Source organism: Heterocephalus glaber, unplaced genomic scaffold, assembly GCF_053883595.1.
Source record: "Heterocephalus glaber isolate CG9 unplaced genomic scaffold, H.glaber_assembly_v1.0 deba00001428, whole genome shotgun sequence".
Taxonomy (NCBI): domain Eukaryota; kingdom Metazoa; phylum Chordata; class Mammalia; order Rodentia; family Bathyergidae; genus Heterocephalus; species Heterocephalus glaber.
In genome coordinates, this window is record NW_028258293.1 from 15846559 (window position 1) to 15873297 (window position 26739).

At 36.0% G+C, this 26739-nt stretch overlaps 1 protein-coding gene and 1 non-coding gene across 4 annotated transcripts in view; both read left to right on the forward strand.

Moving 5' to 3' along the window:
- Positions 1–26739, forward strand: part of Copb1 (coat protein complex I subunit beta 1) — a 47260-nt gene that overhangs the window by 8670 nt on the left and 11851 nt on the right. For all 3 annotated transcript variants that reach the window (XM_004851467.4, XM_004851468.4, XM_004851466.4), the window contains exons 6-18: positions 1459–1551; positions 3267–3404; positions 5478–5597; positions 8518–8625; positions 8709–8855; positions 9864–10009; positions 11353–11449; positions 17625–17785; positions 18956–19076; positions 23623–23850; positions 23975–24154; positions 25420–25564; positions 26550–26669. In XM_004851467.4, coding sequence (XP_004851524.1) covers positions 1459–1551; positions 3267–3404; positions 5478–5597; positions 8518–8625; positions 8709–8855; positions 9864–10009; positions 11353–11449; positions 17625–17785; positions 18956–19076; positions 23623–23850; positions 23975–24154; positions 25420–25564; positions 26550–26669 — 1804 coding nt within the window. The remainder of the gene's footprint in view (positions 1–1458; positions 1552–3266; positions 3405–5477; positions 5598–8517; positions 8626–8708; positions 8856–9863; positions 10010–11352; positions 11450–17624; positions 17786–18955; positions 19077–23622; positions 23851–23974; positions 24155–25419; positions 25565–26549; positions 26670–26739) is intronic.
- Positions 21013–21310, forward strand: LOC147827983 (signal recognition particle RNA). Its single transcript, XR_015451515.1, has one exon.

Consider the following 26739-nt stretch of genomic DNA (forward strand, 5'->3'; position numbering starts at 1 on the left):
GCATCACAGTGGAGAAACAGTTAGTTCATGGTGCCCACAAGGGACCAAAAGCAACAAGGGGAAAGACAAGCCTCTTTCTGTCCCTTAAATTGTATCCAGGCTACCAGGATTAGGACAGTGCCAAGCCAATCAATATACTGATTTAGTAATCATGCATCTTAATCCCAGCATCACACACTAGATTCAGCCACTTCTGAAAAAGCCCCATCTAAGACTCCATGAGGCTTTGACAGAAACCATGACACTAAGGTTCATCCATGTTGTAACATATGTCAAAATTTTTTATGGTACTGGATATTAAAGCCTTCTTACTGAGCTACATCCCTGGCCCTTTTTTTTTGGTACCGGGGATTGAACTTGGGTCCTTGCACTTGCGCAGCAGGCAGCTAAACCACTGAGCAAAATTCCCGGCCTTCCCTGGCCCTTTTAAGTTTTATTTTGAGACAGGACCCTGGGCTAAGGTGCCCAGGGTGGGCTTGAACTTTCTATCCTCCTGTCTCAGCTTTCCAGAATGCTGAGATTACAGGTGGGCACCACCACTCCCAACTTCCAGAATTTCTTTCCTTTTTTAAGGCCAAATAATACTCCTTTAAAGATATGTATCAAATATCCATTGATAGATAATTTGGATTGCTTTCACTTTTTGGCTGTTATGAATAATGCTGTGAGCATGGATATACAAGTATCAAGTCCCTACTTGTAGTTATTTTAAATATATACCCAGAAGTGGAATTGCTGGATCACATGGCATACTTGGTTTTGAGGAACCACCATAACATTTTCTGTAGCCCTTGTGCCATTTTATATTACCAACAGCACAGTGGTTCTAAGTTTGCCACAACTTTGTAAACACTTGTTATTTTGGGTTTTTTTTTTACAGAAGCCGTTCTAATTTGTATAAGGTGATGTTTGGATACTGTTAGTTTATCTTCCTGACCAAGATTATGAAAAAGCTGCTGATATGGGGCACAGTGTTACGTCCTCTTAAAGGCTTGGTTTTACTTTTTAAAAAAATGTTTGTAGTGCTTGAAACTCAGGGTTTCATGCACACTAGGCAAGTGCTCTACCACTAAGCCATATCCCTGGTCCTAGAATTGGTTGTACTGATTTATACTTTTGTTATACTATTTACCTACAATGGGGACATAATCAAAAATAGTTCAGTTAAATTTACTAATATTTTTACTGGACAATTGTTATTTGGCTCAATGCTCTGTTTGACACTATTATATGAGGGCCCATAGGAGAATTTTCCTTCAGGTCTGTAATAACAACTACTATACTCTCTCTTACATTTTATATGTTAACTTCTTTCTTGATTGCTTTTTTTCCCCTGTTTCTTTTTGCCCTGACTTTTATCATTTTTTTATTTAGGTGTAATATGTGTATTTTTAAAGTTGCATTAAGTCCTTGTATTGAATGAGTTAGAGTATGATAAATATATTCTTTTTTTCTTAGGATCGTGCTTTGGATTACCTGAGTACTTGTATTGATCAAGTTCAAACCTTTGGAGACATTCTGCAGTTGGTTATTGTTGAACTAATTTATAAAGTAAGTGGTAATTATGATGGGTAAACAAGTTTAGGACAAGGCTAAATAGTCTTTTTCTGGAGAGTTACCTAATTCCTACATTAATATATTTTAATAATAGAAATGTTTTTACAGCATGGCCCTATTAAAGCCTTTTTTCTTTTTCCTTGGCTTATTTTATTTTCTAATTACTTTGTTCCATCCTTTGTTTCATCCTTTTCTCCGGGGCTCAAGTAATCCTCATATATTGGCAGCACTTTAATTTTATCAGAATATATATATTCTGATAAATGGTGCAATGACTTCCAGTTTTGCTGTGGCTAACAGATTATAGCTGTCTTTGCAGGAAAGAGGGTCCCTCTCAACAGAGGGTACCAATAATTTAGAAGTGGCATTTAAAGGGAAACAGGGAAACAGGGATTATGAGTATATATAGTTCCTTTCAGATGGTTTGTATGCTCTGCAGATGACACTGAGGTTCTCAACAATTGGTGTTCTCTGGTACCTGGTGACTGTTTACTAGGGTCTAGATTATATTAGGAGGGAATAGTTTTTTGTGTTTTTTTGTTTTTGTTTTTGTTTTTTGGTACCGGGGATCAAACTCAGGACCTTGTGCCTGCAAGGCAGGTGCAATGCCACTGAGCTAAATCCCCGTCCCAGGAGGGAATAGTTTATAAGTCATGTCCAAGTAATAGAGATTTGGCTGTGTGTATTTTAGGAAAATCAAATATGGCCATAATTAGAAAAGAAATATAAGGAATATTTGTTTGATAAGTAAAGGAACCAGGTGTATTTAAAACAGGATAGAAGTCTTTAGTATTCTCTCCAGTAATGAATGTCATCTCAAATAATAGGAAATATTAATTAATTTTTTATTTCTTTTAAGGCAGCGTCTCGCTAGGCAGTTCAGGCTGGCCTTGAACTCACTGTATAACCCAGGCTGGCCTCAAATTTGCAGTGATCCTCCTGCCTCAGCCTCCCAAGTACTGGGATTACAGGTGTGCACCACCACACCCAGCAGGAAATAATAATTGAGAAAAATTTTTATTATCATGCTTGCATGAAGAACTGGTGTTTTCACCAGAGATTTAGCTCAGTGGCACCATACCTGCCTCGCAAGCACAAGGTCCTGAGTTCCATCCCAGTACCGAGAAAAGAAAAAACTAGTATTTTCCTTTTATCAACTATTGATATTTATGTCATCCATCATGTTTTCCTTTTTGACGTGGCATCTAGAATAAAAATTTAGACCAAATTTAGTGTCCTGTTATAGGACTCAGTATATTTGGTCACTATGTCCTTGGTTCTGTTATTTTATACTTTCATTTGTGTGGAGTATGCATATCTTTTATAAGCCATTTGAAAACCTTTTATGAAGCAATGAAAATATGAATTATGATAGAATGATAAATATTTGAAATAAAACTTTCTGAAATTACCAGTGATATGTCACACTACCTCACCTTGTGCTTGCCAACATTGTCATATGTCCTATGGGACTGTTCTTAACTTTCAGATTAAGAACATTAACCATCCCATAAGTTAACATTAAACAAAAAATTCTATTTGAAAGCAAGTGTCAGGGCTGGTGGGGGTGTGTCTCTGTGGTGGGGCAGATGCCCAGCATACACAGTGCCCTGAGTTCATCCTCAACCCTGGAAAAAAAAAAAAAAAGAAGAAAGAAAAAATACATGTGTCCCTTGAAGTCAGTTAAAGCCTAAATGTTTTCTTTGCAGGTCTGTCATGCTAATCCTTCAGAAAGGGCTCGTTTCATTCGCTGCATCTATAACTTACTGCAGTCATCTAGCCCAGCTGTGAAATATGAAGCTGCTGGGACATTAGTAACACTTTCAAGTGCACCGACTGCAATCAAGGTATTGCTTATTTCTGGGGGCCAGATCAGATGATAGACGTACTGTCTCATCACTCACAATCTGGTGGCATTGTAATTCATTACGTGGTTTTATGGCATGGAGAGAACTACAAATATTATAAAATTATTTGCCTCCTTACATAGTCCAATCTTCCTTCTCCTCTCCTTCCTGCTTTCATATATAAATAAATATAATGACTATTTCTAGTTTCTAGACAGGTGCTCTGATATTTTAAGATACATTTTTATATTTATGTTAAAAACTGCATCTGGGAAAAGCAAGTTTGAATACTAAATGATAGATCCTAAAATTATGGATCCTAAAATCTTATTGTCTTCTCTCTTCTTTAGTTTACTATTAGGAAACTCTAATGTATTCAGAAAGTGAATTATTTGAAAAAGCCAGATTGCATAAGTAGAAAAATACACTTTTTTCCACTAATATTTAAACTTTGTTTTTAACTTTATTTTGAAAGAAACAGACAGAAAAGTTGCAAAAATAGAACAAAGTTCCCATGTACTTTTCTAGTAACTTCCATAATATTCATATCTTGCATAATCACTGTATGATTGTCAAAACTAAGAAATTAACATTGAAACTATATAGTTAAGTAAACTACAGACTTTACTCAAATTTTACATTTTTTCACTGATGTCCTTTTTCAGGATCATCCAATCAGGATCCCATATTTAGTTGTCTGAGTCTCCTCCAATCTGTAATAGTTCCTCTGTCTTTCCTTGTTTTTGATGCTCTGACACATTTGAAAAATACTAGTCAGTTTATAAAATATCCTTCAGGGCCCAGGGATTTAGCTCAGTTGGTTCCAACGCCTGCCTCACAAGTGCAAGGTCCTGAGTTCAATCTCTGGTACGAAAAAAAAAAAATCCTTCAATTTGAGTCTGTCCTATATTTTCTTGTAGTCAGATTGAAGTCATACATTTTTTGGAAGAAAGAACAATTATATCAAGGTTATATGTGTATTCATATGTCTTATTAGTGGTGATGTTAAGGATCAGTCAGTTAAGGTGGTGTCTGCCAGATTTCTTTACCGTTCTAATTTTTCCCACAATAGTCAATAAATATTATAGGGGATATATTTTGAAATAACACAAATATCCTTTTGTTCCTCATATTTACACCTGTTAATTTTAGCATCAATCTGAGTTTTCTCAGCAACAATTTTACTGTGATGTTCTAATGGTGATTTTCTAATTTCTGTCATTCTACACTTACTATAGAATTCTTATGCAAGGAAAAGCTGTCTTTCCTCTTCCCTCCTTTTCTTCCTTTCCTTCTTATCTTCTTTCTTCTTTTCTGTTAGTGTGGATATTTTATTCTGTGCATCATAAGCCAATAATATCTTTTTTTTTTTATCAGATTGTTCCAGCTTTGGCTATTGATTTTTCAGATTTGCTTTTTTGTCCTTTGCTGTTAAGCTGTATCATTCTAAAATATGTTATACTTTTTTTTTCTTTTCTTAATATATGTTGTAAATATATACCTTTTTTTTTTTTTCTTGAAGTAGGAATCTTGCTATGTTGACCAGGATAGTCTGGAACTCTTGGGCTTTGAATGATCCTCCTATCTCAGTCTCTTGAGTAGGCACACACCACTGCATTCAACTACTAACATTTTTAATAACTCAGGGTCATCTTTACATTCTTCTTTTTCTGTATTATGGCACAAATGTGTTAAAGTTTGTACCTCTAATGAAATATATTTAATAGCTATGTTTACTGGGATTCTCTACTGCTCTTTTCTACTTTGTTCCTTAGTTTCAACCCTTAATTTTTGGCTACTAGTAAAGATTTCTCCATGTAGCAGCCCCTTTCCATCCTTTTAATTTGTAAACCTTCTTGTCTTTGTAAGCTTGAATAATATTAAGATTTGTTAAATTTCTTCTGAACAAAATACATAAAATGTAGCACAGGGTTAATAAGTATATTTTGGAAAATAAAACAAAAAAAATCATCTGTTTAAAAAAAAGTATATTTTGGCTGCTTAGTAACTGTTGTTGTTGTTGTTACTTATTTTGAGATTCTATGACTTCTTAAAATGTATTCCTTTTTATAGGCTGCTGCTCAGTGTTACATTGATTTAATCATAAAGGAAAGTGACAATAATGTAAAGCTCATAGTTCTGGATCGATTGGTAGAATTAAAAGAACATCCTCCTCATGAACGAGTCCTCCAGGTAAGTGTTGTCTGAAAGAGATTTTAAGTAAGAGTTCAAATTTAGATCATTCCCAAGCCTTGGCATCTTAGTTCAATTTTTTAAGGGCCGGGCTTTTAGCTCAGTGGCACAATGCCTGCCTCAAAAGCATGAGGTCCTGAGTTCAATCCCCAGTACCAAAAAACCAAAATTTTTTAAGACTAGCCAGTTTAAAGAGAAACCACCAGCAGAGCTAAGAGACAACCTACAATGTGGGAAAAAATTTTTAGCAGCTTTAACTTAGACAAAGGACCACTATCTAGAATATATAAAGCACTGAAAATAATCAGACCCCACAAATTCAAAGACCCAGTTCAAAAATGGGCATCTGAAATGAACAGACATTTCTCAAAGAAGTAAAAGCAGCAAATGTATGAAAAAATGTTCAACATCACTGGTCATTTGAGAGATGCAGATGAAAACAGCACTGAGATTCCACCTCATCCCACAAAGAATGGCTGCTATCAAGAAATCAACCAATAACAAATGCTGGTGGAGGTGTGGGGAGAAAGGAACCCTTCTCCATTGTTGGTGGGAGTGCAGACTGGTGCAACCACTGTGGAAATCCGTATGGAGATAGCTCAAAGAACTAGGGCTAGAGGTCCCATTTGACCCAGCTATTCCCCTGCTGGGGATCTTCCCAAAAGAATTAAAAGAATCATACCACAGCAATATGCGCACACCCATGTTTATAGCGGCACAGTTTGTAATAGCTAAAGCTTGGAAACAGCCCAAGTGCCCATCAACTGGAGGCTGGATAAAGAAGATGTGGTTTTTTTATAAAATGGAGTACTTACTCAGCCATAAAGAACGAAAAACTAGAGACATTTGTAGATAAATGGATGCATATTGAGGCCATCCTCTTAAGTGAAATAAATAGGACACACATGTGTGAATACTGAATAGTTTTTCTAGTGTGAGAAACTGAAAGTGTAAATAAGGATTAAAATGATTAAAACAAATAATTGATAATTTGAAATAGGAAGGTCCAAAGGTGTAGGGGTGGTGGGAGGGGAAGGGGAAAGGAAAGAAGGGAAAGGAAAAATTATGAGAAATGAAAAAAATGGAGAGAAAGTCTGTGTAAATAGGGAAGGGTGGAGGGGTGAAGGGCGCACAGGTAATGGGGAAAAAAATAAGAACCAAGATACATCATGTATAGGTACAAACACCCAATGATAAATGTAAACGTATTATATACCTAAAATGTACCAATAAAAAAATTTAAGAAAAAAAAGACTAACCAGTTTAAATTTTAGTCAGCTAATGCACAGCTGTTGAATCACCATAGCCTTTTGAGATATTGTCTTTGCAAAAAAAAAAAAATTTTCAAAAATGAATTAATATAATCTTTTATTTTTTCTATTTGTACTATACTGGGTATTTTTACCATGGTGATATATTCATTTTCTTTCAAATGTAATATATATGTTTTGGAAAGTAAACACATGGATCTGATTCTAGAAAATTAGTAACATGCCTGTTTAACAGTGAGAATAATCATGGTTATAAAAATAAAGATCCATAGCCAGGCATGGTGGCGTATGGCTGTAATCCCAGTACTCTGGAAGCCAAGAGGTTCACAAGTTTGAGCCCCAGCTGAGCAGTTTAGCAACTTAGTGACACTGTGGCTCAAAATTAAAAGTTAAAAAAAAAGGACTATGGATGTAGCTCACTACGAAAACCTTAGATTCAATCCCCAATACCACGGAATTGAATATTAATATTAAATTCTCTGAATGTGCTAATTATAATGTGTTTAAGAACTTATGTCAATCAAGATATATAGTGTAAAGGCACAGATTCCCAGTGATGAATGTCATCTATTGTATACCTAAAACGTACCGATAAACTTGATGAATTAAAAAAAAAAAAAAAAAGAAATTATGTGGGGCTGAGGGTGTAACTCAGTGATCAAGTGCTTACCTACCATGTGCAAGGCCCTGTGTTTGATCCCTAGCACTGCAAAAAGAAAAAAAGAAGAGGAAGAAATTATTCTTATTCTCAGGAGATATACACTGAAATGCTTAGGAGTAGCGAAAGTATGATAAAGCAAATGTGGCAAAATATTACCGGTAGGTAGTACAGAACGTAATTGGCTCTAAGAAATTTTAGAATTTTTATCAGTTTGAAAACATTTTAAAAGTTTTAAGTATGCATCTTTTAAATATTACATTTTTCACTTAACAAAATTTGTTAATAATTTCCCTTTAAGTACCTTTTTTTTTTCCTTTTTACAGTATTAAGTCCTAATTCAGATTTTCACAGTTGTCCCAAAAGTGTCCTTTTTGTTCATTTGTCCAGTTTATAATGATATATCATTCTGGTTGTTGTCCCCTTTCAATGTCTTAATTGTGAACAGTATTTTTTTTCATGGCACCGATTTGTTGAAGAGACCAGAGCAATTGTCCTTTAAAATGCCTCTCCTTTGGATGTGGCTGATTACTTCCTTATATTGTTGTTAAATTTGCTCCTCTGGCTTCTATATTTCTGTAAGTTGGATCTCAATAGACTCAAAGGATGGCTTGGCATGGTGGCGCATATCTGTAGTCCCAGCATTTGGGAGGCTGAGGCAGGAGGATCACTATGAGTTCAAGGCTAGCCTGGGCTACATAGTGAATTCAAAGCCAGCCTGAACTACACAACAAGACCCTGTCTCAAAAAACCAAAAACCAACAACAAAATCAAAGTAAACATTGTCCGTTTAAATGCATCTTATTGATATTGCTTCATATTGCGTTACATCAGGAGACATAAAATACCTAGTTTTCTACCGTCAGTAATTTTGTTTAGTCAAAGGATTAAGGTGATGGATAGAGGATAGAACCTATCATTCTGCAGTTAAAATTTTCTTCCTGTGACCAGAAAGATTGATTTCAATCCTTAATTTTTTGTTCTTTTTCAGGATCTGGTAATGGACATCCTAAGAGTATTGAGTACACCAGACTTAGAAGTACGCAAGAAAACTCTGCAGTTAGCACTGGATCTTGTCTCTTCTAGGAATGTTGAAGAGGTAAAACAAAGTTCTGATGGAAGTTTTAAGCAATCAGGCCAAATGTGATGTAATTCTCACTTATTTTAACTTTTTTCCTATAGCTGGTTATTGTCTTGAAGAAGGAAGTGATTAAAACAAATAATGTGTCTGAGCATGAAGACACTGACAAATACAGACAACTCCTTGTACGAACATTACATTCCTGTTCTGTCCGGTTTCCAGATATGGCTGGAAATGTTATTCCTGTGGTATGTAATTCTGATGATCCTAATACTGAAATTCTCTAGAATTTTTTTAAAAATTGTAATTATTCAGTTAATCTCCTGAAAGCTCAACTATGTGGACTTGTTTAACTCAGGAGGTTTTTCTGTCTGTCCTTAAACTCAGGAAGATAGACATTTGACTTTTTTCCTTAAATCTTGCCAAAAGACAAACAAAAATAGAGTGACTAGAAATAGTTCTGCATGTTATTTTAATTGATATTTGTTATAATTAAAGTAAAATTATGTATATACATTCCTGAGTAAAGCAATTGCTTCTTTCATGTAGTATTAGTTCTTAAAAGTTGAGAGAATTAGTTATGGGAAAATTTTACATAACTAGAATATTTTCCTGTCATTCAATAAATAAGAAAGGTTATTGTACTTTTTTGGGGGCGTACCGGGGATCAAACTCAGGTCCTGTGCTTGTGCAGCAGGCAGTGAAACTACTGAGCTAAATCCCCGGGCCCAAGAACGGTTATTGTACTTTAAAATTTGAACTTTGAGTTTTTTCTAAAATAATTACACTTTTAGATACAACTTAGGATTGGATTAATTTTTACATTGTGAATTTCTAGATTTTTTATTGAGTTTTATAATAAACTGCTTCATATAGAAAATACACAATATTACTTGTCTCTCTCTCTCTCTTTTTTTTTTTTTTTTTGGTACTGGGGATTGAACTCGGAACCTTGCACTTGTGAGGCAGGCGGGAGAACCACTGAGCTTAATCCCCAGCACTTGTCTCTCATCTTATACTTTATCATGTACTTGAAAATTATTAAGAGTTACATTCTTTGACATGGCCTGTCTCGCAACCGCAAGGTCCTGAGTTTAATCCCTGGTACCAAAAAAAAAAAAGAGGGTTACATTCTTTAAAATGTGTTGTTTCTTGCCTTGGATTTAGATTATTTCATAATAAATGTAAATTTATTTTTCATAATAATTGTAAATTATATGATTATTGTATTTCTCTTTTTTCCCCCTTTCTTTTAGTTAATGGAGTTTCTCAGTGACAGTAACGAAGCGGCAGCTGCTGATGTCTTGGAATTTGTTCGAGAAGCCATTCAGCGCTTTGATAACCTGAGAATGCTGATTGTTGAGAAGATGCTTGAAGTCTTTCATGCTATTAAATCTGTCAAGTAGGTTTAAAATGTATTTTAAGTATAAGGTCAAGTAGATGTTTTATCAGTTTCCATCTTCCAACAACCAGTTGATAGAAATTGTAATGGAAAGGAGATGATTTGAGATAATCAAGTCAAAATAATCTATAGGCCAAAAAATGTTTTAGGGTTGATTTAGCTAGGTTTCTGTATTCTGATTCCTCCAAAACATTGAATTGTGAATCCTAAAGTGACTAAAGAGCTTTTTTTTTGTTTATTATTTTAAGGAGCATTTTTTTTGGGGGGGGGACCAGGCATCAAACTCAGGACCTTGTGCTTGCGAGGCAAGCAGCAGAACCACTGAGCCAAATCCTCAGCCCAAGTAGCATATTTTTAAACAGCATCATTCCTGGATATTATTATTGTTGTTGTTGTTATTATTATCTGTCTTTAGCGTTTATTGAAGGGTTGAAAATGCAGCTTAAATCTGATATTATGTGTTTGCCTTCAGATAACTTTTGCTAATGAGAAAAAAAGTTGAATACATAATTTGCATCTGATAAAAAAACCAGAACAGACTTGCAGTATATCTCCTTAGTTAGGAATGACAGGACCAATACAAAATTGTTATTATGATATGAAAGTCTGTTGATACATGAAAGTGAGCAGATTTGCTCTTCTTGTGAGAAAAAAAATCCTATCAAGATTTTGCTTTTGACAGCCATAGTCTCATAAAGCTTCAGCTTCTGTAATTGATTCATTTTTCTGAATAAATTCATTTACAGTCTTAAGAACAAAATGACTAATTTATTCGGTTTAACATTTTAAACTAGAAAAATGTTGCTATCTTTATTCTATTTTTTCTATGCTGAGGATTTAACCCAGGACCTTGCACATGCTAGGCAAATGCTCTACTGCTGAGCTATATCCCCAACCCCTGCTTTATGTTTCTGTACTTCTTCTGTATCCCTTATTTTGTTTAGCATTTGTCTCTTCAGTGACCACAAATGAGAAGTGAATTACTTTTTATATTAAAATAAGAACATTTCTTATAATAGAAAATGATTTTTAAAAAAAACCCAGTTAGTAACTGTCCTAAACAGACACTTTTCTTGGAAACATTTTGGTGTATGATGTACACTGCTGGATTTACCAGTTTTAGAATGTTCCTAATAATGATGAATGAGAACAGTTATTTTCCTTGTGGTTTTTAGAGAGAATTAGATCTTGTCTTTGTAATATTCTTTCTGAAATATTTCTCCATAGTTCCTTAGAACTGCAGCATCTTGTTTTCTTGCTTGAGCTTAAATTCACAAAGAAAGATTTGTGCTTCAAGATATGTTTTCCAGGTCGGTGTTTCAGATCTCATGTTCTGGTCATAGGATCTATCGCGGAGCATTATGGATCCTGGGAGAATACTGTAGTACCAAGGAAGACATTCAGAGTGTGATGACTGAAGTCCGCAGGTCGCTGGGGGAGGTATGCTTTACTTTAGTAAACCCTACTACATATAGTGAGTTGAACTTCAGAAAAATCTGATGGATAGGCTGGAGATGTAGCTCAGTGGTAGAGTACTTGCCTAGCAAGTATGGGGCTGTGGGTTTGATCTCCAGCATCTGCAAAAAAAGAAAGAACAAACTCTGAGTTTTATGTCATCATTTGCTTTTATGTTTTTGTTAAGTAGTGTCTGGCCGAGAACACTGAAAATGTTTTGTTTTTTTTTTGTTAAATTCTTTTATTGGTACATTTTAGATATACAACACAATTACATTTCTCATTGGGAATTGTACCTTTGCATAATGCATCTTGGTTCTTATTTTTTCCCCATTCCTAGCCGTCCCTTCATGCCCTCCACCCTTCGCTATTTACAAAGACTTTATTTCCATTTTTTCCATTTCTCAGCATTTTTCCTTTCCCTTCTTTCCTTTCCCCTGCCCCTCCCACTACCCCTACCCCTTTGGACCTTTTCTTCTTATTTTGCATTTTTGATTATTCATTCTAATCATTGGTACATTTTAGGTATACAATATAATGACATTCATCATTGGAAATTTGCACCTTTACATAGTCTCTCTTGGTTCTTATTTTTCACCCTTGCCCAGCCCTCCCTTCAACCCCTCCAGTCCTCCCTATTTACAAAGATTTTGTTCCTATTTTTCCATTTTCTCCTATTAATCCCATTCCCTTCTATCCTTTCCCCTAGCCCTCCCACTTCCTTCCCCTTTGCCCTTTTTCTTCCTATTTCACATGACCTATTATACCTTTTAGTCCTTATTTACACTTTCAGTTTCTCACACCAGAGAAACTATTTGGTATTTATACATGTGTGTCCTATCTATTTCACTTAAGAGTATTGCCTCAATGTGCATCCACTTAGCTATAAATGTCTCTAATCTCTCATTTTATATGGCTCAGTAGTACTCCATTTTATTAAAAAACCACATTTTCTTTATCCAGTCTCCAGTTGATGGACATTTGGGCTGTTTCCAAGTTTTAGCTATCACAAACTGAGCTGCTATGAACATGGGTGCACATATATCACTGTGGTATGATTCTTTTAATTCTTTGGGGAAGCTCCCCAGCAGTGGAATAGCAGGGTCAAATGGGACTTCCAGTCCTAGTTCTTTGAGGTATCTCCATACTGATTTCCACAGTGGTTGCACCAGTCTGCACTCCCACCAGCAGTGGAACAGGATTCCTCTTTCCCCACAGCCCTGTCAGGATTTGTTATTGGTTGATTTCATGATAGAAGCCATGCTTTCTGTAGTGAGGTGGAATCTCAGCGTTGTTTTCATTTGCATCTCTCAAATGACCAGTGATGTTGAACATTTTTTCATGTATTGCTATTTCTACTTCTTTGTCTGAGAAATGTCTGTTCATTTCAGATGCCCATTTTCGGATTGGATCTTTAAATTTGGGAGGTCTGATCTTTTTAAGTTCTTTATAGATTGGAGATAGTAGACCTTTGTCTGAGGAAGAGCAGGTGAAGATTTTTTCCCACATTGTGGGTTGTCTCTTCATACTGCTGGTGGTTTCTCTTGCTGTGCAGAAGCCTTTTAATAAAAAGAGATCCCACTTGTTGATTGATTGTTTGTGCTAATTCACGGGCAACTGAGGTTTTGTTCATAAACTCTTCTCCTACACCGATGTCTTCAAGAGTTCTACCTAACCTCTGTTCCAACTGGTTCAGAGTTTCTATTTTAATATTTAGACCTTTAATCCATTTTGATTTTAGTTTAGTGCATGGTGAGAGATATAGGTCTAGTTTTAATCTTTGTCAAGTTGAAGCCCAATTTTTCCAGCACCATTTATTAAAGAGGCTATCTTACCTCCAATGAGGGTGTTTGGCTCCTTTATCGAAGATGAGATGGCTGAGTGTGTCTGGCGTTGTTTCTGCATCTTCTAATCTGTTCCACTGGTCCTCAAGCCTGTTTCTTTGCCAGTACCATGCTGTTTTTATCACAGTACCTTTGTAGTATAGTTGCAGGTTGGGGATTGTGATACCCCCTGCTATGTCTCTGTTACCTAGAATTGCTTTTGCTATTCTGGGTCTCTTCTTGTTCCAAATGAATTTTTGGATTGTTTTCTCAAGGTCCATGAAGTATGCTGCTGGGATCTCAATTGGAATTGCATTAAATCTATGTAGCAGTTTTGGAAGTATGGCCATTTTCACTATATTAATCCTTCCTATCCAGGAGCAGGGGATGTCTGTCCATTTTCTGATATCCTCTTCAATCTCTCTTTTCAGAGTGCCATAGTTTTCAGAGAAGAGGTCTTTGATTTCTTTCGTTAGGATGATTCCTAGGTGTTTCAGTATTTTGGATGCTATTATGAAAGGAATTATTTGCCCTACTTCTCTCTCAGTGAGTCTGTCATTGGTGTAGAGGAAAGCTATTGATTTTTGTGTGTTGACCTTGTAACCAGCTACTTGACTGAATTTGGTTATTAAGTCTAGAAGACTTTTGGTGGAGTTCTTGGGGTCTTCTATATAGAGTATCATGTCATCTGCAAATAATGACAATTTGACTTCTTCATTTCCTATCTTTATTCCTTTTATTTCTTTCTCTTGTCTAATTGCCATGGCTAATGTTTCCAGAACTATATTGAACAAGAGTGGTGATACTGGGCATTTCTTCTTTAATTTCCTCTGTGACCCATTGGTTATTCAGAAGTGTGTTGTTCAATTTCCACGTGCTTTATGAAATTTTTTGAGTTTCTTTTGCTATGGATCTCCAATTTCATCGCAATATGGTCTGATAATATACAGGGGATAACTTCAATTCCTTTGCACTTACTTAAACATGTTCTATGTGTGAGTATGTGGTCTATTTTGGAGAATGACCCATATGCAGCTGAGAAGAATGTATATTCTGATTTTGGGGGGTGGAAGACTCTGTAAACATCTGTTAAGTTCATTTGTTCAAGAGTTCGATTGAGTTCTAGTATTTCATTACTTATTTTTTGTCTAGTTGATCTATGTATTTGTGCCAGTGGGGTGTTGAGGTCCCCCACTACAATTGTATTAGTGCATATATGACTTTTCATGTCCGTTAGTATTTGTTTTATATAGTTGGGTGCACTAGTGTTTGGTGCATATATGTTTATGATTGTCATCTCTTCCTGTTGGATTGTTCCCTTTACAAGGATGTAGTGTCCTTCTTCGTCTCTCTTCATCAGTGTTGGTTTGAAATCCACTTGGTCTGCCAAGAGGATAGCTACTCCTGCTTTTTTTCGGGTTCCTGTTGCATGGAGTATCATTTTCCACCCTTTAACTTTCAGTCTATGAGTTTCCTTTTGAATTAAGTGTGTTTCTTATATGCAGCATATTGTTGGATTTTGCTTCTTGACCCATTCTGCCAGTCTATTTCTTTTGATTGGTGAATTGAGACCATTAACGTTGATGGTTATAACTGAAACATACTGACTTGTCATTGCCATGAGTTTTTCTTTTTGTTGGGTTCTCCCCCTTTCCATTTAATTTCTTGTCATGCCAGATGGGTTCATTCTGCTTTGCTTCCTGGGGTTGTGATCCTCAATGTCTGTTCCTAGGATATTGTGTAAAATTCTTTGGAGTGCTGGTTTGGTATTCATGAAGTTCCTAAGGTGCTCTCTGTCATGAAAGTATCTTATTTCTCCATCAGTTTTGAAAGATAGTTTTGCAGGCCACATCAATCTGGGTTAGAGGCTGTTTTCTTTGAGGGCTTGGAATATGTCACTCCAAGCTCTTCTTGCCTTGATGGTTTGTGTTGAGAAGTCTGCTGTGATTCTGATGGGCTTTCCTTTGTATGTGATTTGTTTCTTTTCTCTGACTGCTTGGAGAACTTTGTTCTTCTGTTGAGTTTCTGGAATCTTAACAATTATATGCCTATGTGTAGATTTTTTTTGATCAAGGCTATTTGGAGTCCTATATGCCTCACTTACCTGTATGTCAAGTTCTTTTCCTCTGCTTGGGAAGTTTTCTGCCATTACTTCTGCAAAGAGTTTTTTTTATGTCATCTGCACTCTCTCCTGTTTCTTCATTGACTCCAATCAGTCTTATGTTATTCTTCTTTGCATCATCTAGCAGCTGCTGGATTAATTTCTCATGTTCCCTTATAATTTTGCAGCAATTTTTCTTTTCCTTGTCATTAATTGCAATCTTATCTTCTATATCTGAAATTCTGCCCTCACACTGGCTCTTTCTGCTGTGTAGACTTTCAATGGAGTTTTTAATCTCTTGGAAATTTGTTTGCATCTGTTTTATGGATTCCCTTTGTTTCCTGTGTTGGGATTCCATCATGTTCCTCAGCTCCTCTCTAGATTTATTAATCATGTCTTGCACTAGGGGCACAATTTCTCCTGTTATCTAAGAAATTATTTCTGATTTCATTTTTTCCAGATCCCCTTTTGTTGCCAGTTCAGTGGGTCCAGGTGGTTGAGTATCAGAGTGTTCCATCTCATTTCCCTTTGGGGTTGCTGTAGGTGATCTGGAAGTCTGGTTTTGAGACTTATTTACGTGTTTTCTCATTTTGACTCGGGGCGGGGGTGGGATGTGCTGTTGGCGCCTGCACGGATTACCTCTTAGCTGGGAGAGGTGGGACAGGGGCCGGGAGCTGCCAGAGGGATGGTGGCCCGGAAACCCCTTCTTCTGGACCAGGAGCAGTGGGAGGGTGGCTCAGAAGCCCCTACCTCTGGGCCAGGAGCGGCGGGACTCAGTACGGTGGTCTGGTGGTCCATTGTCCTCTGCGTCTTTGTAGTGTGTAACTGTAACCAGGTGGCTGTACAGAGGAGGGGGTGGTGGCGGTGTCCAGTGGATTGTTGCCACACAACTCACGACCTTGGTAGGGCGTGTGCAGACCTGCCTGTCTGCAGCGGGCTGAAAATGTATTTTAATTACCTAATAACTAAGCCACAGAGACTATGGAAAATGAAGGGTGCCCCTTCAACACTGTGAAAGCCATGACACCTGTGTATATTACTGATTTACCCTTCTAGATAAGATTTTGTTTTAACAAAATGTTCTGTGTTAAATAAAGAAAAAAGCTGATAAAATTCTGCTTTAGCCTGTGTGTTCTTAAAGAAGACCTTAGGGCAAGGCTTACTTTAGAATATTTAGGTATGGGGCTGGGGATTTAGCTCAGTGGTTCCAGCGCCTGCTGCACAAGCACAAGGTCCTGAGTTCGATCCCCGGTACCAAAAACAAAACACACAAAAGAATATTTAGGTATGAAAATTGACATTATTTCCTTGTCCAAACAACATTATGATGGAATTTTAAAACCAAAAAAGACCCAGTGGACTACTTATCAAGCAACCTGGGTTCCTTTCTTTATTCTGCCAGTATAAGTTCTTAACTGACTAAAGTTCTGTTTTTTCATCTCTAAACTAAAGAATTGAAATTGGTAAAAATTTTAGAAGCTAAGCATAGTCGCGTAAGCCTATTATGCCAGCCATTTAGGAGGCTGAGGTAAGAGGAATGCAAATTCGAGCCCACTTGGACAACTTAGCAAGATCCTGCCTCACAATTCAAAAACTGAAAATGACTGGACATACAACTCATTGAGAAAGCCTTGAATGAATGAATGAATGAATAGCTAAAAATGTGTAGAGATGTAGCTCAGCACTTCTTGGATTCAGTCTTCAGTAGGGCAAAGACTTTTAAAACTTTTAAGTGAGATAATAGACTAGTATCAAGGAATAAATTCATAGTAATACTCAAGTTAACTAAAAGGGTAATTGATAAAGCTAGTTGTACAAATAGGATGAGTGCTGCTTTTGGTTAATATTTCAAGGGGAGGGATAGAAAAGAGACATAAGCCCTAATGAACATCTACTCTGTGATAGATACTGACTTATCCATTTTCCTATTAAGCAACTTGTATGGAAAGAATTAAAATTTCCATTTAACAGATTAATTAACTGAGGTTCAAAGTAATTTAATTAACTTACTCAGAACCATACAACTAATTAGTGGCAGAATGAGAATTTAAGCCCAAGAATATCCAACTCCAAAGCTTCTGCATTATTTTCAGATAGGAAAGAAAATTGAAAACAGTGTCAAGTTCTGCAGGTCCCATTAGGAGAATCCCTTCTTTAGAGAAATGATGGCTATTTAAATATAATTTTGCATGATATTGATGTCATTACTGAACTGATGTTTCCAATTGACTTTTAGATCCCAATTGTGGAGTCAGAAATAAAGAAAGAAGCTGGTGATTTAAAACCTGAAGAGGAAATAACTGTGGGGCCGGTTCAGAAATTGGTTACTGAAATGGGTACCTATGCAACTCAGAGTGCCCTCAGCAGTTCTAGACCCACCAAGAAGGAGGAAGACAGGTAATTTATGGCCCCTCTGCCCTGCCAAGCTGAATTACTTTTATTATAACTCTTGTGTAAAAAGTAGTCACTTTTCTTTTCTCTTAGTAGTTTGCTTTTTCTCTCTTTTTGGCGGGGGGGGGTGTGTGTGTGTGTGTGTGTGTGGCTGTACTGGGGATCAAACTCAGGACCTTGCACATGCAAGCAAGCAGCAGTTTCACTGAGCTAAATCCCCAGCCCTAGTAGTTTGTTTTTTGACCGAAATGAAAGTCTTCATTACTTAAGGTACTTGAAAGGAGGAAGATGCTTAAGTTTTCCACCCAGGAATTGTGTCAGTGGTACAATCCTCTGTTCCTTCCATCTCTTTTCATTGAAGTAGCTGCGTTCTGCTTAAACTAAAATTATTTTGCTCACATAGAAAATTCTACAATGGTATTTGAGTTTGGTTGCCTTTTAGCATCTAAAAAGATACCTTGTAGGTTTTTCCATTTCTCTCTTCTTTTTTCTTTTGTAATGCTGTAGATCAAGTCCAGGACCTTAGTTGCATTAGAGGAAAGCATTTTACTACTCAGCTACATAAGGCTTTCCCATTCTAGTTGATACAATAACATGTAATGGATGATTTCTCCTTTTTTAACTATTCGTTTTTGTGGTGGAGATGATGAAAACAATGCCTGAAATTTTATTGAATACTTAGTTTATGCTTCACATTGTGCTAAGTAGTTTGATATCCTTGACAACCATCCTTTGGGATAGAATATATTATCTCCATTTTACAGTAGAGGAATTTGAGACTTATGGAAGTTTGAAAACTACCCAATAAATAAATAGGTAAGCTGGAATTTGAAAATAATTCATTGGCTCCAGTGCATACACTCTTAATTAAACATATTTTCTTTCCATTCGTCTCTTGAGTCATTTGAAGATAAATGTTAAAGTTATATATTTTTTGTTTTGAGAGCTAATGAAGGAATCAACCAGGGTCCTTATCACTGAAGGGTATCAGTGAGGGTGGTTTTTTTGAATCATTTATACAAAAGCTATCTGATGCTTAAGAAGTTAATGAGTTTCATTTTCTTTTCTTTTTTTTTTAATCTGGGATTGAACTCAGAGCCTTATACTTGCCAGGCAGGCACAGCGCCACTGAGCTAAATCCCCAGCCCAGTTTCATTTTTCTTTTATTTTTCGTAGACCTCCCCTGAGAGGATTTCTTCTGGATGGAGATTTTTTTGTTGCTGCTTCTCTTGCCACAACTCTGACCAAGATTGCATTGCGCTATGTAGCTTTGGTTCAGGAGAAGAAAAAGCAAAATGTAAGTTCACTTATTCTGCATTTACCCAACAACTGAGTATTGAGTGCCTACTGAATGTATTGAACAGTGAGAAACCCAAAAGTCTTCATGCTAAAGTTTCTGTTGTGTAAGAGCTTATGGTTTAATAGGGGAAAATGGACACAGTAATACAATATGACTATAAAATTGACAAAGTAATACAGTAATAATACCATGTGATTAGTCCAGTGGAGGAGATAGAAGTATTTATGAAATTATTTCTGTTTGCTAGGATTAGTGAAGGACCAAAGAAGGAAATGCTTTTCTCCAGCATCTTCATCTGGTCATTCCTTGTCTGCTTTATCTCAAAAAATATCTTTCAGGGGCCGGGGATTTAGCTCAGTGGTTCTGCTGCCTGCCTCGCAAGTGCGAGGTCCTGAGTTTGATCCCCAGTACCTAAAAAAAAAATATATATCTTTTAAATGATCCTTATTCATGGTTCATACCTTCTGACCATTCTTACTATATACTTATTTATTTATTTATTTATTTATTTATTTTTGGTACCGGGGATCGAACTCAGGCCCTTGCACTTGCGCAGCAGGTGGCAAAACCACTGAGCTAAATCCCCAGCCCCTATATACTCATTTATAATAGTATACTTTCATTCTCCCAATTTCCTCATCATTTGCACTATTATCCTACATTTCACACCCCTAAATCATGTTTTAAACCCAAGGACACATTGTTATTTTTGTTTTAGTCAATTCTCTTTTTTTCTTTTAATAATTTTTTTCCTCTTTTCTTTCTTTCCTTTTTTTGATGTCTGTACTGAGACCAGGAAGAGTTGTGCTTAGCTTAGCCAGATGTTGAGAGTTGATAGCAGGGCAAACTTCAGATACCTTTCTGGGTGCTTCTTTTTTCTTTCTTTTATTAAAAAAAATTTTTTGTTATTCTGGTGAAATGGACATAACATAAAATTTACTGTTTTAGCCATTTTTAAGTATGCAGTTAAGGGGCAACAGTTTAGTGCCATTAGGTAAATTCACATTACTATGCAACTATTAACCACCATTCCTCTCTAGTGCTTTTTCATTATCTGAAAGTAAAATTTTGTATCCAAAACTCCCCATTCCTTCCTACCTGCAGCCCCAATAATCTGTTATACTCTTTATTTATATAAATTTGCCTGTTCTAGGTATTTCATATAAGTGGAATCATGCAGTATTTGTTTTTTGTGTCTAATTTGCTTCATTTAACCTAACATCTTAAAAATTCATCCATATTGTAGTATATATCAGAATTTCCTTACTTTTTAAGGCTGAATGTGTATGGCTCACATTTTCTTTATCTATTTGTCTGCTAGAGTCAATTATCTTTGAAAGATACTGTAAATGAGAAAAAAATCTTATGTTTCCCTACATATTTACCATTTATGGTGCTCTTATTCCTTTGTCTAAATTCAGAATTCTATCTGATAGGTTTTTTTTCTCCTACCTAAACCACCCAGGGCCTTACACTGAGATACATCCCCAGCCCTTTTTTAAAAAAAAATAATTAATTACTTAGAGACAAGGTCTTGCTGAGTTACCCAGGCAAGGCTCAAACTTGGAATCCTCCTGCCTCAGCTTCTCAGAGTGCTATAGGCACGTGCTATCACACCCAGCTTGATCATTTCTTGCATGCTAGTCAGCTGGTGAGGAATTTTCTCAGCTTTCATTTGCCTAAAACATTACATTGCTTTTCATTTAAAAAAAAAAATCTCTCCATAGTAGAATTATGAAATTTTATTTGATTTTTTTGTTAATTTATTGCTAAAATAAGCAAGGGATGATATAATCAAAATTATGAGAGGCTTGGTGATGTAGCTCAGTGGGACAGTACCTGCTTAGGATGTTCAAGGCCCTGGGTTTAATCCCTAGCACCACACACACACACAGAAACCAAATATGATTATAGCACTCAAATACAAATTTCTGCTGGGTGTGGTGGCACATGCCTGTAGTCCCAGCTACTCGGGAGGCTGAGGTGGGAGGATTGCTTGAGTCCAGGAGTTCTGGGCTGCACTGCGCTATGCCGATCGGGTGTCCGCACTAAGTTCGGCATCAATATGGTGACCTCCTGGGAGCGGGGGACCACCAGGTTGCCTTCGGAGGGGTGAACTGGCCCAGGTTGGAAATGAAGCAGGCCAAAACTCCCGTGCTGATCAAATACAAATTTCTTCAGTATTACAATAGAAACATCAAAAGGTAAAATATAACAGAAATTCTTCCTTTCTCTAGAAAGCATAAAAGTTGGCTGTGTCTGTGTAACACTTTTCTTCCCTAGTAGTGATCATTTTGTGTTTTCCAATTATTATAGTTTTACTTAGTATTATAACAAACATTTTCCATGTTTTTATAAACCCTTCCTAGTCATAGTTATAATATTTAATAGTTGCATAATTGTCCATCGAGTATGTAGTTTCTTCATTTATCTTCCATATAACAGGACATTTTCATTTTAAATTTTGGGTTTTCAAAGAGGTTTTTGTTTTTTTCCATCATAAAGCCATAGATGAAATTTAGAAGGCCAGGTAACTTACAAGATCTATTAATTTTGATTTATGAGCAATAATTTACTTTGTAACTGTGGATCGTTATTGTCTAGGTATAGTCACAGTATCTTTTTTATACTTTTTAAATCTCCAACATTTTCTGTCTCAGAGTCCAATTTAATTTTCTCTCATGAATGACTGCTTCCCTTTTGAAAGTTGGCAGTGATCATTGATAATCTGTTTAAAGGAGCCAGATTTCTCATAACATACCTAGTTAATAAAGTTTGCTGAATTTGATGCAAAGAAGGAAGTTTGTTTATCGACTCATTGGACTCCTCCATTTACTTCTAGCACTCTTCATTTCTTTGTGTAGATCTGAATGTCTTGTATCATAGTCCTTTTGCCTAAAGAATTTACATTAACTTTGCTTGTAGTGTAGGTCTCTTGGCAAGGAATTCACTTGATTTTTGTCTGGAAAAAAGTCTATTTCTCTGACATTTTTAAAAGATAACTTTTTGCGTATAGAATTCTAAAAGACAGTTTTTCCTTCCAGTAATATAAAAATGTAGCTCCTTTGTCTTTTCCCTTCCTGTTAAGAAGTTTCTGTCATTCTTATGCCTTTGTGGAATGTGTTTTTTCTTCTGTGACTGGTTTTAGATTTTCTCATCAGTGAGTTTTAGCGCTTTGATTAGTGCTTGTTGTGGTTTTGTTCATGTTTCCTTTGCTTGTGTTTCATTGAGCTTCTTGGGTCTCTGGGTTTGTAGTTTCTATCAGTTTGGTAAATTTTTGGTCATGATTTCTTCAGGTATTTTTTTCTGTTACACCTTCTCTTTCTTCTTTTTCTGGAGTCAGTACCCACTTGAGGGGGATGATTATACTTACTGTTCTGCTGGTTCTTCCCCAGGCTTCCATTGGTATTTATGTGTGTGTGTAGATCGGTACTAAACCAAATGCAAGGTTTCTTTTTAGCAAAGGCAAAGAGTAACTGTCACGATGCAACATGAAACAACCAAAAACATAAGCTAGAATTTACTTGTGGAAGATTCTGACTAGCAGGCCAAGGATGTGAACTTCAATATGAAGGCAGACAGAAATTAAAATAAGGTGTTTGTATGGAGGGTGAAAGGATGGGTGCAATATAAAAACTAAGATAGCAGCAGCAGGTGATCACACATGGCATTACCAATCATGGAACAGCCTAATACTATAATACCATTGGGGTGTAAAACATCGTTTATCTAATGTTATAGCCAGAAGTGTGTGTTCCATTTATTAAAAAGAAAGTGTGTGTGTTCTTTTAAAAAAAGAATCGATCCCCGGTACAAAAAAAAAAAAAAAAAAGAATCAATGTGATTAAAAAGAAATGGGCAGAAAACTGGTCTCAAATAAAAGGGACTAAAGAAAAATAGCCAGATAAAATGCATGAAGCTGATCCTGGAGTTAAAAAATAAAACACAAAAATTTTGAGATGATTTATTGAAATTCAGAGTATAGTTGATAATTTGACACATACAGTTCTCAGGTGAGAAAGTGATTTTGTGGTTCTTATAGAAAGCTGTCCTGATTCGTAGGAGATGAACACTGACATATTTATGGGATGAATCTTTCTTTCATTTAGTTAACAAAGTAAGTGTATATATGTATATGGGAAAATAAGAAAGCAGATATGGCAAAATGGCAACAATTGGTGAAATGGATCATTTGTTTAACTTTTCTGTAGTTGAGGTTAAAAGAGAAATCATTAAAGATCCATTGCTCTTTCAGTTGAGGGTTGATAGAAGTCTTAGGAAATGGCAGAATAAAAAAAGGAAGGGGCCAGGGTTTTAGCTCAGTGGTGCCACCACCTGCCTAACAAGTGCAAGGTCCTGAGTTCGATCCCTGGTGCCAAAAAAAGGAAGAACATGCCAAAAAGGTGTTATGGAGATACAATCTAAAGGATTTGAAGTTTTACTCAGGTGAAATGAAAAGTTTGGTTCATTTCTTCAATTTTAAGTTTTCATATAGACATTGTTGCAATTGGGGAATCATGACACAATTTCTCTACTTTTATAGTCTTTTGTTGCTGAGGCTATGTTGCTCATGGCAACTGTCCTTCATTTGGGAAAATCTTCTCTTCCTAAGAAGCCAATTACAGATGATGATGTAGACCGAATTTCCCTGTGCCTCAAGGTCTTGTCCGAATGTTCGCCTTTAATGAATGACATTTTCAATAAGGAATGCAGACAGTCTCTTTCTCAAATGTTATCTGCCAAACTTGAAGAAGAGAAACTATCCCAAAAGGTAAATTATACAGAAGGCCATAAAAGCACTTTTTTTCTTTGTTGATTGTTCAGTTCCCATATGTGAAGCTGTCCCAATTAAAGACCTATGTAAAGAAATGTGTGTGTTGTTTTTCTCAACATAGAAAGAATCTGAAAAGAGGAATGTGACAGTACAGCCTGATGACCCCATTTCCTTCATGCAACTAACTGCTAAGAATGAAATGAACTGCAAGGAAGATCAGTTTCAGCTGAGTTTGTTGGCAGCAATGGGTAACACTCAGAGGAAAGAGGCAGCAGATCCCCTAGCGTCTAAACTTAACAAGGTAACAAAATAGCAAATATACTATAAATTATTTAAATTGGCTACTTGAAAAAGTAGTATCAGGAAGTTTCTTGTCCTACTGTTTTTTAAAAGAAATACAGTCTTTTTGTGTGTTTATTGGCTGTTTGTATATCCTCCATGGAGAAATATCTGTTCAAATCCTTTGCCCATTTTTTAATTGGATTTTTTTGTTTGAATTATAGGAATCTTCATGTATTCTGGATATTAACCCCTCATTAGATTTGAAGTTTTCTTTCTTCTTCTATTCTATAGTTTTCTTCTGTTCTGTGATTTGTCTTTTCACTCTGTTCTTAGTGTCCTTTGATGCACAAAAGTTTCTATTTTCTTGCCTGTACTTTTGGTGACAATATTATATTGTTAAATGCTATACTTAAGGTATTTTTTAATTGGAGGGATTATTTTTATCTTTATGGGATTACAAATATTTCTCACCATATGATGTGTTTGCTTCCTGAGCTTGAATAGCAGTGAATACCACATTTTCTCTATGTTCCTGAGTTTCAGAGAGCAGATTGTAAGCTTAGATATTTACTGAGGATTTAACTGAAAATGTATCCAAATCTATTCATTTGCTAAGTTGGGAGAGTGTTTAATGAATTTGTTTAACATATTTCTACTGGTGAACTACTAAGCTTAAAAATCAACATATATAACATACCTTATATTGAGTTACTGAATTTAAAAAGCAGGTGGGCTGGGGTGTAACTCAGTGGTAGAATGCATGCTTAGTATGTGCAAAGCCCTGAGTTCCATCCCTGTTACCAAAACAAAACAAAAATCAGAAGATGCGTGAGTATCATTTTTTAAATTAAAATTTCAAATGCTGTGTTGCCTGGATAACTTTTTTCAAGCTGTACAACCAGTTTTTATAATTGTCCCAGTTTTAATTTCCATTTCTGCATTACAATTTTGTTATACCTATCCCAAAATGACTTTTCATATCTAAGTACATCTCTTAATTGCCAGACTTAATCATTGATTAGGATATGGTTAGTTAAATTGTGTCATTCATTTGATTATGTCTTCATGTGTTGGGGGCAAGGAGTACTAGGGAATGAACCCAGGGCCTTTGCACTGAGCTACATCCCCAGCCTTTTCTTCTTTATTTTGAGACAGTCTCACTGTGTTGCCTAGGCTAGGCTCACACTTGTAGTCTTCCTGCCTCTTCCTTTCAGAGTACTGGGATTACAAGCATGTACCACCAAACCCAGCTCATTTGATTCTGTTTTATTTTTGTTTTGACAGGTCACCCAGTTGACCGGTTTCTCAGATCCTGTGTATGCAGAAGCTTACGTTCATGTCAACCAATATGATATTGTCCTGGACGTACTTGTTGTGAACCAAACCAGTGATACTTTGCAGAACTGCACATTGGAGTTAGCTACTCTAGGTGAGAATATTTGTCATAAAGGAAAGATTTTTATACATTATATCTTTATGGCATATTATCAAGAGAAGTCCACAGACTTCAGTATAAGTAGTCCTTTGAGCCCTTTGTAATTTTTTTTTTTTTAGTTTTATGTTTAAAATTTAGACTTCTATTCCAGTTCTCTGAACCTTTGTCATACTGACCTGCTTATGATCCTGGCACATTCCAATGGGTTCAGTTCTTGAGTTTGATCTAGCAAATGTCAGTTTTTTTAGATATAATAAGAGCTGTTTAAGGTACAGATTTACCTGATAGCTTACTCCATTAAATTTGTAATGGCATTGGTACAGAATTCCTGCTGTTGCCTACTACATGTGGCCAGAGTTATGTATCACTAATACGTTTAGCAGTATGTGATATTCCTTGTCCCTAATAAAGACACAAGAGTCCAACTTGCTTCTGACCATTCTTACATCTGGTTTTGAAAATGTAAATTGTTCAGGAACAGGACAGTACCCTTACCAAATTCCATATGGCTTATGGAAGAATTAAGGGACTTCAGTATATCAAGGGAAAACATAGTTTTGCCTTGTTTCCCCAGCATAGCTTGATGCCTGTATACAATGAATTAACTCTCTCAAGAATTTGCAAGTCTTTTTGTAGATTGTTTAATCTTTGTGCTAGAATATGTAGGTTTTTGAGAAATTTATATTCTTTCATTGAAATAAAATGGTATGACCAGAGTAATCCTCCTACACATGAATTAAACATAGAATTATTCTGAGATGTCTGTTACCTTTTAAAAGAAAATGTACAGATTGATGTGCATAATAAGAATGTTAAAGTATTTCTTTATTTTCTCGTAATATTTAAATCATATTTTTCTCATGTGCCTTATTTTGCTAGAAACTATTAAGTTGCATACACTTTAATGATGGCTAATGTAGCAGTGTATTATGGCTAATATATGTGTTTTTAACCATGTCCAAACTTTTTTCCCTCCTAGGGGATCTGAAACTTGTGGAAAAGCCATCTCCTTTGACTCTTGCTCCTCATGATTTTGCAAATATTAAAGCTAATGTCAAAGTAGCATCAACAGAAAATGGAATAATTTTTGGTAATATAGGTAAGGTACTATTTTATGGCATGTGATGTTTAAATATTTTATTAAAGAATTTCTATATTGAGTAGCTGTG